Genomic DNA, 13,619 nt, shown 5'->3' with positions numbered 1-13,619 from the left:
GTGCTGACAAGAGTCACCAAGGCTCAACACATTTCATTTGACTAGATCTGGAGTTTTATTTGGATCTGGAGCAAATAACACACACTCAAAAACCAGTCCCTAACTTTGCCTGATATTTTTTTCATCAAGATCAATGAATTGAATGAAAAATAAAGGACATTTTTTTAAATCACGATGTTAAAGGAAGTTACAAAAGAAATACTTGCTCTGCCCAAAATTGTATTGGCTATTTTTTCTGACCTATACAGGATTCTGAGACCAAATTGTAATCATTCTTACAAACAAACAGAGAGGGGTGAAAACATGACCTTTTTGGTGGAGGTAATGAGAAATGCATTTCAGCAGCTGTGACAAGTGTTTTTATTCTTTCATTTAAAACCATACCAGACAGCAACATTAAAGACTACTTTACAAATCAGATTCTCTTCCATGTGTTTACACAAAAATTGCACAGCATTATCAGGATGATCAAATTGCCATCTACAAGTGGTGGAAGGAACAGCAGGCGCTCTCTACTGATTCTGTTAAAGGTGGTCCAGATGGATGCACATTTTATTAGTGAATCAGGACTCATAGCAAAAGTGAAGATATTAACAGCCATAAAAAAAGAAGCATGAATCCAACAGAAATAAATATTACAAGTCATTGTGGATTAAATACACATGTAGAATAATCACTAACAAAAAAGATCAATGACAAAAGAAATTAAATTAAAACAAGCAAAAGAAATCAAAATCTTTTATTTGTTCATAAAATGTCATACCTATCTATATAAACCAAAAGCCAGGGAAAACCTCTACAATTATATTCCAAAAAGGCAAATATCTCCACATCTAATGTTTATGGTGGTTTCAGGATTATAATTCTTAATATATAAGAAAATCCTCCTCAAACACTATCATCAAAGAAATAGTTATAATCTATGCTCGCTGCAGTCCTCAAAAAAATAATAATCTCGATCCAAATAATAAGGTAAAAGAAAATGGAAGCCAGTCAAATTACACAAGGGACAAGTATGAGGAGAGGGTAAGGACGGTAATATGGATGGTGTTGTGTTAGTGTAGCTCTTGTAGAAGGTGTGTGTTTGTGCTTGTATTTATGACCATGCAGTGGCGTGTGTGTGTGGTTTCAGTGTCAAATCACGCTGGTGGATGTTAAGCGATAAGTGAATCGGCTAGTAAAAGCACATCAAAGCAAAACCTCACTTTACAATAAGCTCATGGCTGCCCTGTGTGTGTGTGTAAACTGCAAACCTGTCAACACTTTGATTTTCCAAATATGTTGATTCACTTTGCCCGATATTATTCCAGTCAGTTAAATAAACAATTTGTTGAACACAGTTCATAAATGCATCTTTTCCAATCAATTGCAACAGCACAAATAATGTGAACAAATGGACACAACAGCCACATTATGCTTAATAAGCTTAAAGCAGTATTGAAATTTATAAAGAATATTCTCACTCTTAAACACATACATTCTTTCAGTTTGGTTCAAAATGTCATTTAATCTGAAATGAAAGCGAGCAGGAGCTCAGTAAACGGTCTGTCTTAATGTATGCGTGTCTCAGTGCAAATATTCAATTTAACCGATTTATGACTTTCAGAGCATCCAGATGAGTTTTCCCGGATGGCGTGGATAATGGATGTAGTGTTGTCTTTCTGGGGCACAGAGGCGGGGGTAGTGAAGAGCGTAGATGCAGAAGAACTGACTCAGTGTGAGGAAAAAGCCAGTAAATAATTATTTAGTTGCGACACTGGCCGACATCAGCAGGAACAGCCTCCTTCACTGGTGGGTTCTTCTGGCGGCGGCGCCAGCTTAATGTCAATCACTGAAGAGTTTAGGAGTTAAGGACATGACAGCACAGGAACAAATTGACAAGAAAATATACATGCTTGTTATAATCAAACCAGCCAACAACTTTTCAGATCAAAGTTTCGCCATTTTGAGCATGTTGGTTATACAATAAATGAAGTCTCATTGGAGGGATAGGTTGCCAATTTGTGGATAAGAACAGTAGGGCTTGGTGTTAGGATTGAAACCTATTTAAATATGGTTTTAAAGACATTTTTGACAACTATTGACTTTATTCAGAATTCATCAGATTATAGAATAAGTAAACAAGAAAACATTAACTAGCCCTAACTAGATTTAAATTTCGTGCACAACAGATAAATTCTGCGGGGTTGAAACAGCCACCCTACATTTCATCATTTTGATTGTGAACAGTGTTTTTACAGAGTAACACAATTAACTGCTGTGAATCCACAGGAGCATCCTAAACAACCCTTTTATTTAACATCTATTTTATATTGTTTGGGGCACTATGCCTTCACGCTGATGTTTAGTAAATCAGTAAGGGAATTTAAACGCAATACGTGTCCTCACAGATTAATTAAATCTGACAAGACACATGGGTTAAACAACAATATAGAGTTTCCTCCTGGTATTGAGCATCCACATGACATGAGAGAGTAAGGAGACCTCTGACTCTCTTCTGGCTTGAGAGACTACAGACACCAACACAAACACAAACATAAAGGATACTGTCCTCTCTACTCTTGTCCTGCGTGGTATCCATTCCAGGGAGGGCTGCTGCCACACGACGGAAAAGCTAGAGGGAAAGACAACCGGATGTTTTCAGTTAGACCAGGAAATGTAGTCACAGCTGCTAGATAGTGTGCTGTGTATGTTTCCGACACAGGATTTAGCAGGACGACTTAAAGCTCACACAGAGGAAGAAGCCCAACAGAGCTTTACAAAATCTGATTTGAATTCAGCAGCAACTGTTAGGCCATAAGTGCCTTGAGATGAGGAAGTAGCTGAGCATTACAGAGACCTTCCATTGATAAGAGCTAAATTGTAAGTGATTGACGGATTCACATGAACACAGAAAGGTGCGCTGAATGCATGATGATGCTCAACATGCTTGCCCCGTTGCTGAAGCCTAGTTCACACTGCACAAATGCCAGCTTCCTGATTCCTGTAATCAGGGGAGATCAAGCAATAACCATGTGTGTAACTCAGTGGAGCTTGTATTATCTGAATCGGCTCAGTTCGGGTCCAGACAGAAATGACTGAATGTCTGGTTCAGGTTCTCTTGGGCTTAAATGGGTTTGGACAGAAAGATGCATCCTGAGCTACTCTCTATTCTTTACAACTGTTATGTCCACTGAAGCGTTTCACTTCTCCTCCAGCTAAATGTGTCATTCTGTAGCAGGATGACACAGAACAGCAGGAGGATGTGTCAGACTTACTTGGAACCTTCCCAACTGTAACTTTGTGATAGATGTAGTTTGGAGACCAGAAATACTGGCTGGGGATTTCTCCTGGTGAAAGATTGTGTAGTGTGTGACCTCCCGTCGCCAGTCACTTGTGTGGTGTGAACTCACAAAGACTGCAAGACTCTTGATCGCAAGACACCAAGTCGTGCAATGTGAACTGCACAGTGATCAGACAACTTTGAAAGCCGTGTTGTGTGAACTCAGCTTAAGCAGCATCATGTAGAGCCAGACTCAATTACATGCAGTTTTCACAGCAACATTAACACTGTTACTGTGGTCATCAGTGGATTAAGGATTATTGGTTTGCAAACCCTGACCCACCTCTAGGACTGTTGGATCTGTACAATCACAGCTTGGCCAATAAAATGAATTACTTGAACCCAGTGGGAGAGAGCTTGAAAAACAAATCCAGACATGATTGGACGGAGCTCAGGCTTAAAGCACACCTTCACGCACGCATGCGTGTGAAACAGAAGCCGACCCGAGCACGAGCACTACGAACACACACAAAAAGGCGCACAAGCTCTACCTGTTTGACATTGTAGCCTGTCTTTGCACTTGTTTCAATAAACAGAACATTCATCTCTTTCGCTCTCTGTTCTCCCTCCTCTGTGGTTATCTGTCTGTGATGGCCCACGAGTCACCGCACACAACACACACGCACGCACGCACAAGCACACGCACACACACATCCCACCACAGACAATGACAAAGAGAAAAGAAATATATAGTGATTACATTGAGGAAAGTTAACAAGTCGTGCCCCTTCCTGCTGTTACTGTCACCTTTGCTCAAGACCAAAGGTTTCCAGATAGACATTGCGGCTGGTAATTGTGTCAGCTGAGCTACACAACAGGAAGAGAAGCAGAGAAGTAACTACTGCCACTCCCTTGTGTGTATGATAAATCAGTGGCTGTAGCTGTCAGCCTAATTTGCTTTGCTTAGATTAAAACTGGAAACTGGAGAAATTGCAGCTTGGCTCTGTACACTAGGGACAAATTCTATAGTGCTGGTAAGGTTATTTTTCTTCAGATGGAAGATGTTCGTACTAAATGTTTCACCCCTTTTTCAGTTTCTAGGGAAGCAAGCAGGTGCTGGATCTATCTCCTTATTTGCTTTGCAAATTAATAAGAAAATAAAAACTAAATTGACAAAAAATGACTTTAAGATCCTGGAACATCCAATCAATTTGATTTGGACAGAAGAACTTTGGGGGTGGAGCCAAGATGGCAGCATCTGCAGCAGGACTCCAGAGCACGACTCACACACAATCTTACCTGCTTCACGTTGTAGCCTGCTTTCGCACTAGTCTCAATAAACATTACATTTAGTTCTTTGGCTTTCCGCTCACCCTCTTCAATAGATACTTGCCTGTGGTAGATAAAGGGGTTAAAAGATGCATAGCAAAATACAAATGCTAATTCATTGAACAGGTTGATTAATAGGATCAGACAGAAGACACTTTCATACTGAAAGTAATTACACATCACTATTTACAACTATCAGTGAACCTATGAACTTGCTGGGTTAAACATCAAAGCAGTATCTTTAAACAAAAAGAGACACCAAACTCTATCAGATATAATTAAAAGAAAACTTTACAATTTAACTGCAAAGGGCGGATAATACCACATGTGTTGTTTAGAGTGGGCTTGATGATTCATTCCATGAGATGAAACAAAACAAAAGGAGGCATCTAGCGGTCAAAAAACCATCAGTCAAAGCTTTGATAACCACAAAGGGCCGAGATAACCTCCTCTGATTGAATGCTGTCTCAGGAGGGGCCGCAGAACACATTATTGACTGGCCAGCAGTTACAATCGATGGCTTCATTAGTATGCTCTTAATGGAGAGAGCCCTCTAGCACTGGGGGGGGGGGGGGGGGGGTTACCTTTTGTCTGCAAGGTCTGTCTTGTTTCCCACCAACATGATGATGACATCACCTCCTCTCTCTGTTCTCACATCATCAATCCATTTAGTTGTTTGCTGGAAAGAATTGACATCTAAGAAACAGATGGATGAGGACGAATCAGTCAGCAGATCATCAACAGTCACGAGATTTTACCTGAGCAGATTTCAGTCATCCAGTGAATTCCAGACAATCTCCTGAAATTATACAGACAGGCTTTATGCGAGAATGCAAATGTCTGAGTCAGGTGCTGTCGACAATCTCCGGAGTTTCTCCTGCAAGCCCTCTGGTAAAAACCCTGGATAATGTCCAAATCAGCCCAGGTGAGAAAACAGCAGTACTTTATCTGGATTCAGTGTGAGCGGGTGGGCGCGTTGATGACAAGCAAAAAGAAATACAAATATCACAGAATAATAAAGATGTGTCACACACAAAGCAGATGCAAGAGAAGATGTAAGCATGGGATGATAAGAAGAGGACCAGAGAGTTGTGGTTATAAGGGCCGACCCTAGTGTCAATGTGTTGTCACCAAAAACATGTGATCTCCAGAAAAACACAGAAAGCTGAAGTGTTGTTGTGAGCGAGTTTGACCGGACTGCTGTGTTCTTTGTGTAAAAGGCAAAGTCGAAACAAAGTCTAGACCCGATTTTAACATCTCCAGTTCATGTCTGTGAACAGCGCAACAGTGTTCCTTCAATAAAGTGCAACTATGAATTGTATAAATCTTGCCCAAGTCTGATGTATGAATATGGAATTACAACAATTTTATTAATAAATGTATGGTTACACCACATTATAAAATAAACCTTTGCTTGTTTTAGTTAGCATTTAATTGGGTTTTACAAGACACCAATGTTGAGGCCAGGGGGATGCAAAGGAAGTCCACCTACTTGTGATGTCGTACACTACGACCGCAGCAGCTGAGTCTCTGATGTAACTCGGGATGAGGCTACGAAACCGCTCTTGACCTGCCGTGTCCCACAACTGCAGCCTGATCTGTGGGAGAGGAGGGGTAAAAGGAATGGTAGGGGAAATAAAAGAAGAGAAACATAAAAGTACAGAAGGGATGAAAACAAAACAAGAAAAAACCGAGGTCAGAAATGAAGTAAGCTATGGTGACATAAAATCAAATTGAAAGAAAACTAAATGAAGTCGAACGCATGGGAGAAGACAGAGAAAGCGTAGTGCATGCAGGTAGTGAATGGACACCAGAAAGAGCGAGCTGTCTGGGCACGTGGGGGAGAAATAAATAATCACCCTTCACTTGTCATCAAAACTCCTCTCCTGATCAAGTAAGGGGTTTAATTTCAAAACAGGAATGGAGAGAGTAGATAGAGGGGTAGGAAGGAGAGGAAGAAAACTTGAGTTGAGGGAGGAAACAGACAGAGAAACAGATGACGGTCCAGGGAGAACGCCACCCAGCTCACACTAGGAGGGCAGTGTGTTTTTTTTTTAGAAAGAATGGAACTAAATGTAAAATCTTGTTAGAAGTCAGTATGTAAGTGCCCTTTCACATTCCTGTCACCGTACAGACAGTTTCCCCATTCTTCATCCATTGACTTAAGACTACAAGGGATGAGAATAAAACTTACTGTTCTGTCTTCAAGGTACATCGTTTTTGACAGGAAATCTATTCCTATTGTGGCCTGAAAAATGGGTAAGAAAAAGTCATTATTGAATCAACATTACTGATGATATAAGGATAATGTGGACTTTTGAAGTGGTAATTAAATCCAGCGGAGGTGTTTGTCTCACCTGGTAAGTGTTGTCGAAGCTGTCATACATGAACCTGGTAATCAGCGAGGTCTTTCCCACTGAAAAATACAAAACAAAAAACTGAATTAATAGTGTAATGGTGCACTGTGTTCTGATCAGTTGCTATGTGCTGTTGGCTGATGTTATCACAAACAAGACAGCGACTAATGATTATATTTTATAGGCGATTGATGCATTAATTCCATTCTCCATAGGTTATACGTTTAAGGATTTTACTTGACTGATAGTTGTTTAGACAATAAAATACAGGAAAACAGTGAAAACAACCCTTTGTAATGTCTCTGAGCCAGAGTTGCAATATTCACATTTTCTTTTTTTCCATAAGAAATTCAATTTATAACCAAATAAAACACAGAAAAGCAACTCTCATGTTTGAAAGACTGGAAACAGCGGTTATAAGACGTTTCGTTGATAAACTATTAAACCAATTATCAAAATAATTAAATTCTATTGACTGAAAAAACTGAAGGGAAAGAACCCATCATATTTTGGCGCATATCTGATCAGGGGGCAGATCCAGAATTTTTTCCTCCACTTTCGTTCACATTGTGAAACATTTTCGTCTTTTTCTGAGATTCTAATTTGTGGATCTTGATTTAAAAATTCTGCCATATTAAGCTAAACTAATATCTTTCTAGCATTCTAGTTTCAGCTGTCATGGCTGTCACAGAACAATGGAAGCTAATTAAAATCCAAGACATTAACTAAATAGTTGTGAAGGTTACAAACGCTATATTGTTTTTGATAGACAAGACATATTTTTGTGAAGTTGTTTGATTAAATGTGTAAAAGTTTTCTCAAATCTAAATTATGAATTACAGCCACTGGGGTCTGAATTTGCTTATTTTCTGCATGACCTGTTAGCAAGTAGCATTTAAGAATTGATACCATCAATCTACTAAATAAAGAAAGCTGTTAAATTAACAAGAAGCAACATTAAGTGCAACATTAAAATTGTATACAGTGAGCCACAGATTAAGAAGACTGTGGCTGAGAGCAGCGTGTTACACAAGCCCTGCTGCTCCCCTCTGAAAGCTCTTTTCCATGAAGGGGTGTGGTACATGATCAATTGAAGTGTAAAAGGAGAAGTCATAGGGTTGAGGAATGTAGAAAGATGGGAAGGGTTGGAAACAAGGCGCCTCGGTCTCCTCCCTTCTAAAAGTGTTTGGCCTTGCTGTGTCCAACCCCAAATTTGAAGATTTTTGGTGCTCCACATCTATGATATGAACCTATAATGTCTTACACCACATTCTCTAATCATGGCAGCGTTCATATATGTTATTTCAACCTTGCTGATATATAAGGTAGACTCACTACAGAGACACATACCTATTGTATCGAGTACCTGGACTGAGCTTCCCAGCATCAGGCTGTTTGGCACAGCTCGGGTTACATGATCAGTTACAGTGTGCGGTGATGACACGGCCACAGCCAACACTACTGTTTACAAGGCTAAATAGAAACACAGCTGTGTCGTCAAAAGCCGACACAATACCTGTAGAAAGTTACTGTCAAAGGTAACTGTCACTTTCTCTCCACTACCTCATTCGGTTTCTATACTAGGGATGCACCAATCAGATCAGCTTGATCAGCATAGACGCTGCTACTGATCTCATTATACATAATTGATATTGTCAAAACTAAAAGGTCCCCCTCACTATGAGTTCCATCATTTGTGTCAAGGCTTGTCAAAAATTATTTTAAAACCAAAGCACAGCCTGGCCTCACGTCACCAGACACCAATACAATCCCAATAGGTTATAGGCTGCATCAATTTCAAAATTGGGATAAAGGAACTTTTAAAAAAGTGGGTGCTTGTTGCTGAGTCATCCAAAAGCTTAAATGTAGTGTAGCTACTCTGATTTGTTCTGACATGCCCCACACAGACAACAATGGAGTCTGTGGAAAAGAACCACAGGCGCACAATAACTATTTATAGAAACTCGTGCAGACATTTGCATTTTTAAATAACAACTAGACGATTTCACTGCCCCTCTCTTCTTCTTACATTCCACACAAGTACAGCCTGTGTTCAGTTCTGGAGAGGGGCTGTAGTTGGGGATAGTAGAGGAATGTCACCAGGCAGGTTTGGTAATAGGGATGCATCCCTCAGGGTAGACAAAGTGGTCTGGGTAATATTACTGTGGACTTTGATCGAGATTGACAGCGTTCTTCTACATATACAGTAGCAAATACCGTAACCTAGCCTGTAACTGCAGTATCTAACTAGTAAATACATCGAATGCAACTACATTGAAAGTACTTTCGGCTCGAGTATTAAGTATAAGCAGCTTCTCCACTTAATTGACACTTGTAACTTTCTACTAGCTGCTAGTGTTATGTTAGCAGGTGAGCTAACAGAGCTGTTTTATCTGACAGTAAGTGAGCAGCCTCCCTCTGGACCCAGTGTGGACACGCAGCAGGCAACAAGTTACAGTGTCGCAATGCTTTCCCTGTGCCAAGTTTAACCTTACCCTGCTAACGTTAGCTTGCTAACTGGTTATCATCCCGAGCCAGCCATCAAACTATGGTGTTAGCCAGATCTCCCCCCCATTCACATTCGACATCCCACACACTGGTAAACGTCACACTCACCGCTCTGTTCTCCGAGAAAGACCAACTTAAATTTCCTCAAAGGGTTTCCGAAGTCCCCGGCCGAAGACATGACTGAAGGAAACGAGCCCTGGCGTTACTTTTTTTTTAATCGAGAGCTCCCCGGCTAGCCTGTCAGCTACTGCTAGTAAACTAGTGGTTAGTTATCACAGTTCCGTGTGGGTTTGCCCACCCTCTCCTCAGGCCGGCTGCCGAGGATCCGTACGCTAAAACCTCTCCTTTAAGCTTCAGGATACTTTTGGACAACTCCCTCACTTCTACGGCTTTAGCATTACTGAGCGTTCTCTGACATGTCTCCACCACTGGCAGCTACCTCCTCCGGGTCCTCTTCTTCTTGCCTAACCGAGTTGACATCTTCTTATGCTGCCCTCTACCGTTGGAGGAGCAAAGTACACAGGGCCACAAACAGCAGTAGTTCTGTGTAGTGATGTGTCTTTTGGTGTCGAGTAATCCAGGAAGACTTTTGTGAAGCGCTTATCGAGGCTTGTGTTGATGACGTGTATGGTGACGATCAGAGCCTCGCGAGCCGGCTGCAATGGACCCCCCCCCCCCCCTCACATTTTGTGGACTTGGGACTTCATTGCGCGTTTGTTGGCAAATAAACAACAAAAAAAACGCATGAAACCAAGCACTATGGAAAAGTTATTTTTAAATAAATATGAATAAAAAGTTGTCCCTATTTTACGTGTTACATGTTGTTCCTAGTTACACAAGCACATTCACATCACAACCCTCACAACATCATTCATTCATTTATTCAATTCAAAGCTTCATGGTGTCATTATATCCCTGCCTGTTTTACATTTATTGTCCACTTGATGGCGCAGTAGAGAAAATGAAGCACCATGAAGCTTCGGCCCATGAGTGAACCAATTGGCTTCATCTTGCCTTCACTAGTTCTGTGGCGCAGCAGATTTAACATGGCACGACACGGCTCGAGGGGTACGACAACTCTACGTGATTTCTCTGCACATTCGGGGTTAAATAGTGCGCACAAACAAACCACAACAACCGGTCTGTGTGAGAAGGACGTTGTATCTTCAATAATCCACAAGGGGGCGCACTCATCCCACAGCCTCATTTTACCTACGAAGAATTTGTATGATAATCTCACTCATGATTTGTCTGGAGGAACCTGGAAATGGCCTATACTGCTGAGATTATTATTTTCTTGATTAATCAACATTTAAAAAAGGAAATTTCAAGCCACAAATATATGATATTATATAATTTATACTATTAAGATATCTATTTATCAATTTACACTAAGGGCAGTACATTCTCATGTATACTATAATATTGATATAAGTCAATCAATCAATCAATCAATCTATATATCTACCTATCACACCCATGTATCCTTGACTTGTTCACAATAAGACTATAATGTCATTGTAATAAGTGTATACAAAATGTGTCCATATCGGTGTGAGTGTGAACGGTTGTTGGTCTCTGTATGTTGGCCCTGTGACTGTTGCTGGCGACCTGGTCAGGGTCTATCCCGCCTCTCGCACAGTGTCAGCTGGGATTGTCTCCAGAACCCCCACCCCCACCCAGCCGCAACCCTCAAAAAGGATAAGCGGTGGATGGATATAGCTAACACTTAGACAGGAATACTTAATCTTGGCCACCCCCTCCCTTGAGAGTATTAGGCCACTTTGTTGATGTTGAAAGAAAGGCAGCTTTCTTTCTTTTTTTAAGGCTCCTCTATTTTGAGACATCCCTGCAAACAATATGCACATTCTCACATTTATTATATTAATGCTGGGTATTTGCAAGCAACCTTTTTACATCAAGTCGTCTGGCACTAATTATCTTTGTGAACAAAAAGGAAATCACAGTTATGGGTATCATTATCTAGGTGTGAAAGGGATGTGCAATGTCAGACACTGTTTTAAAATTGGTCTCATGCTGCAGTGTTTATAGAACCCCTTCCAATTCGATTGCTCATGACCTCCAGCTCCTCGGACAGCTGCTGCCCGAAGGTTAAAGCCCCGTGGCAATGTACAAGGTGATTTACTTACCAAACACAGACAAATAAATGAAAATGCTGGTGTGACGTAATTGGTTGATACATTATTAATTAGTGTTTAACAGATTAGTAATAACCTCTTATGACGCTCATTACAGAGCTTGCTGCTGACAAAGCTGGAGTCTGCTTTTTCGTACCTGCATTCATTTGAATACTAAACCATGATTCATCATCACATTTATTAATAATCACGTCTGATTTCCATATTTTATCAAGTGCCCTTGTTGTGAGGATGGTGGGGAATATATAACTTTACGTTACCCTTAATATTACACCTTGAATATTGATTGTCTCTGCAAGAAATGTCCAGGCACTTACGCAGGAAATGTTAACACAGGTGCACATAAAGTCAAACTGCAGAATGATACTTAAATTTGCACTAGTCATAAGCATGCACTATAAAATAAAGACTGTTACACTTGCAATTTTTAAATTACGTTTGTCCTTGATGTAAGTGTATATATACGGTGATGCATTATGATTGTGTGGGGACAGTATGTGTGTTTATGCTTGCTCGAGTTGGCTGTTCTAGGTCACTGAAGACACACCTGCGTCGCTCTCTCTCTCACTCATGTGCCATCCAGTTCTCTCTGACGTCTCTTACGGAGAGGGAGCCGACCGGCTGATGCCAGTGCTTCAGCTGCTCTTTTCGCAACCCAAGCCACACGGCAAACTCGAGCCATTACACCCCAGTGCCCGCCTCCCCCATCCCTTGCTCTCCTCAGCTGCACTCCTCAACCAAGTGTCCTTGGTAAGGGAAAGACCCCAAATCACCCCGCCTTCCCCCCAGAAGATGCTGAACTCACAAAATCCTCTTTTGCTCTCTGTCTCTCCCACACAGCCTTTTCTTTCTTTCACACACACTCTATCTCTCTCTCTCTCTCTTACACACACTCTCTCTCTTACACACACACACACAAACACAGAGGGATTTTGCATGTGTGCACGCATGTGTGGACGACAAGATCAATCTCTAATGCACTCTTGAGGTTGTTGTGTAAGGTATTGTGAATCTGCTTACCTCAGTACTACTTGCGGGAATACAGGAGCACAGGATTTGAGGATGTTAAGGTGGTATTGAAATTACCAAAATGCCCCAGATGCATGCACCTTTTCTTGAAGAAATAAACTGTCAACAAGGAAAGCATGTCATCTGAAGTCAAAGAAGCATGGGTAAAAAGACAGGCTCTGCAAATGAAATGAACTTGTCACCTAGAGCCACAATTTCATTCTGGTATGCTGGTCTCATGTCATACCACTGCATCATTTACTTCTGCAGAAGTTGACTCAGTCCTCTCGATGGGATGGGAAAACCTTGCTGTGACTCATCCCATGAAGACAAAACATGTGATTCCTTCATTTCTTTCGTAATTCATCTCTTTCCCCCTCTTACACATACATATAGTAGGTTTCATGTGTTTATCTACTGTACAGGCGCGAGAGCATGCTGAATTACACAACACACATCTGTGCGTAATGGAGGGAAACCATCCCACTTCCTCAGCACCTTCATATAAATCTAACGAATGCAGCTTTCAATGTCACAGCAAAGTACAATACGGCACTGATCTCTCCTGAGAGGGGGGGGGGAGAGATAGTGTGGGGGTTGTAATGGTGGAGAGGTAGGTAGGGGGTTGGACTGAATGAGGAAGAGAAGATGAGGAGAGGAAATAAAAAAAGGGGATGAGGGTTGGGTCACGGTAGGTGTGTTGTCATCACGAATACAGTAAGATGGAGAGAGGGAGGAGATAGTGGGGGGATGGGGTGGAGCAGAGCCACAATTTTCTGTAATCCCCCTCCTGGTAGCCCGGGCTAGATGATGTGTGACAGAGTGAGAAAACAGAGGAAGAGTGTGGGAAACACGGCTGAGCAGCGCGGACAGGCTGCAGAGGGAAATGCTCAGATCACAAATCCCTTCTTACTGTGCAACATCAGGCAGGAACAGGCACAGCAGTACGGTGGGAGGCGTTCTTGCAAGCATAAGTGAAGCAGCGATCAGGGTAGC

The 13,619-nt window shown here is 41.4% G+C and overlaps 1 protein-coding gene across 4 annotated transcripts; it reads right to left on the bottom strand.

Annotated features, from left to right (window-relative positions):
• Window positions 1-343: 343 nt before the first annotated feature.
• Window positions 344-10,086, bottom strand: LOC128457605 (ras-related protein Rab-6A). 4 transcript variants are annotated; one of them, XR_008341943.1, is made up of 9 exons: window positions 9,565-10,083; window positions 6,949-7,007; window positions 6,786-6,839; window positions 6,084-6,189; window positions 5,176-5,287; window positions 4,562-4,655; window positions 3,814-3,907; window positions 2,548-2,614; window positions 1,759-1,831 (listed from the first exon to the last, which is right to left on the bottom strand). XR_008341943.1 is itself a non-coding variant. In XM_053442383.1 (8 exons), the coding sequence occupies exons 2-8, from the start codon at window positions 6,976-6,978 to the stop codon at window positions 1,767-1,769; spliced, it is 528 nt and encodes a 175-aa protein (XP_053298358.1). In that variant the 5' UTR covers window positions 6,979-7,007; window positions 9,896-10,086; the 3' UTR covers window positions 344-1,766. The 4 variants fall into 4 exon arrangements, 3 of the variants coding, with proteins under 3 accessions (XP_053298358.1, XP_053298357.1, XP_053298356.1); XM_053442383.1 differs by lacking the exon at window positions 4,562-4,655 and having other exon boundaries at window positions 344-1,831; window positions 9,896-10,086; XM_053442382.1 differs by lacking the exon at window positions 3,814-3,907 and having other exon boundaries at window positions 344-1,831.
• Between the last annotated feature and the right edge of the window lie 3,533 nt (window positions 10,087-13,619).

Source organism: Pleuronectes platessa, chromosome 15 (genome assembly GCF_947347685.1).
Source record: "Pleuronectes platessa chromosome 15, fPlePla1.1, whole genome shotgun sequence".
NCBI lineage: Eukaryota > Metazoa > Chordata > Actinopteri > Pleuronectiformes > Pleuronectidae > Pleuronectes > Pleuronectes platessa.
This window is presented reverse-complemented; position numbering and strand designations above follow the sequence as displayed.

Bases quoted from the DNA above. Each gene is read 5' to 3' on its own strand.
- LOC128457605 (XM_053442382.1), bottom strand. From the start codon at position 9,634: ATGTCTTCGGCCGGGGACTTCGGAAACCCTTTGAGGAAATTTAAGTTG. The intron at 6,840-6,948 runs GTGAGACAAACA...CCCATTTTTCAG, and splicing joins GCTTCGACAACACTTACCAG to GCCACAATAGGAATAGATTT. The intron at 2,615-4,561 runs GTAAGATTGTGT...CTTTCCCTCTAG, and splicing joins CAGGCTACAACGTGAAGCAG to CTTTTCCGTCGTGTGGCAGC.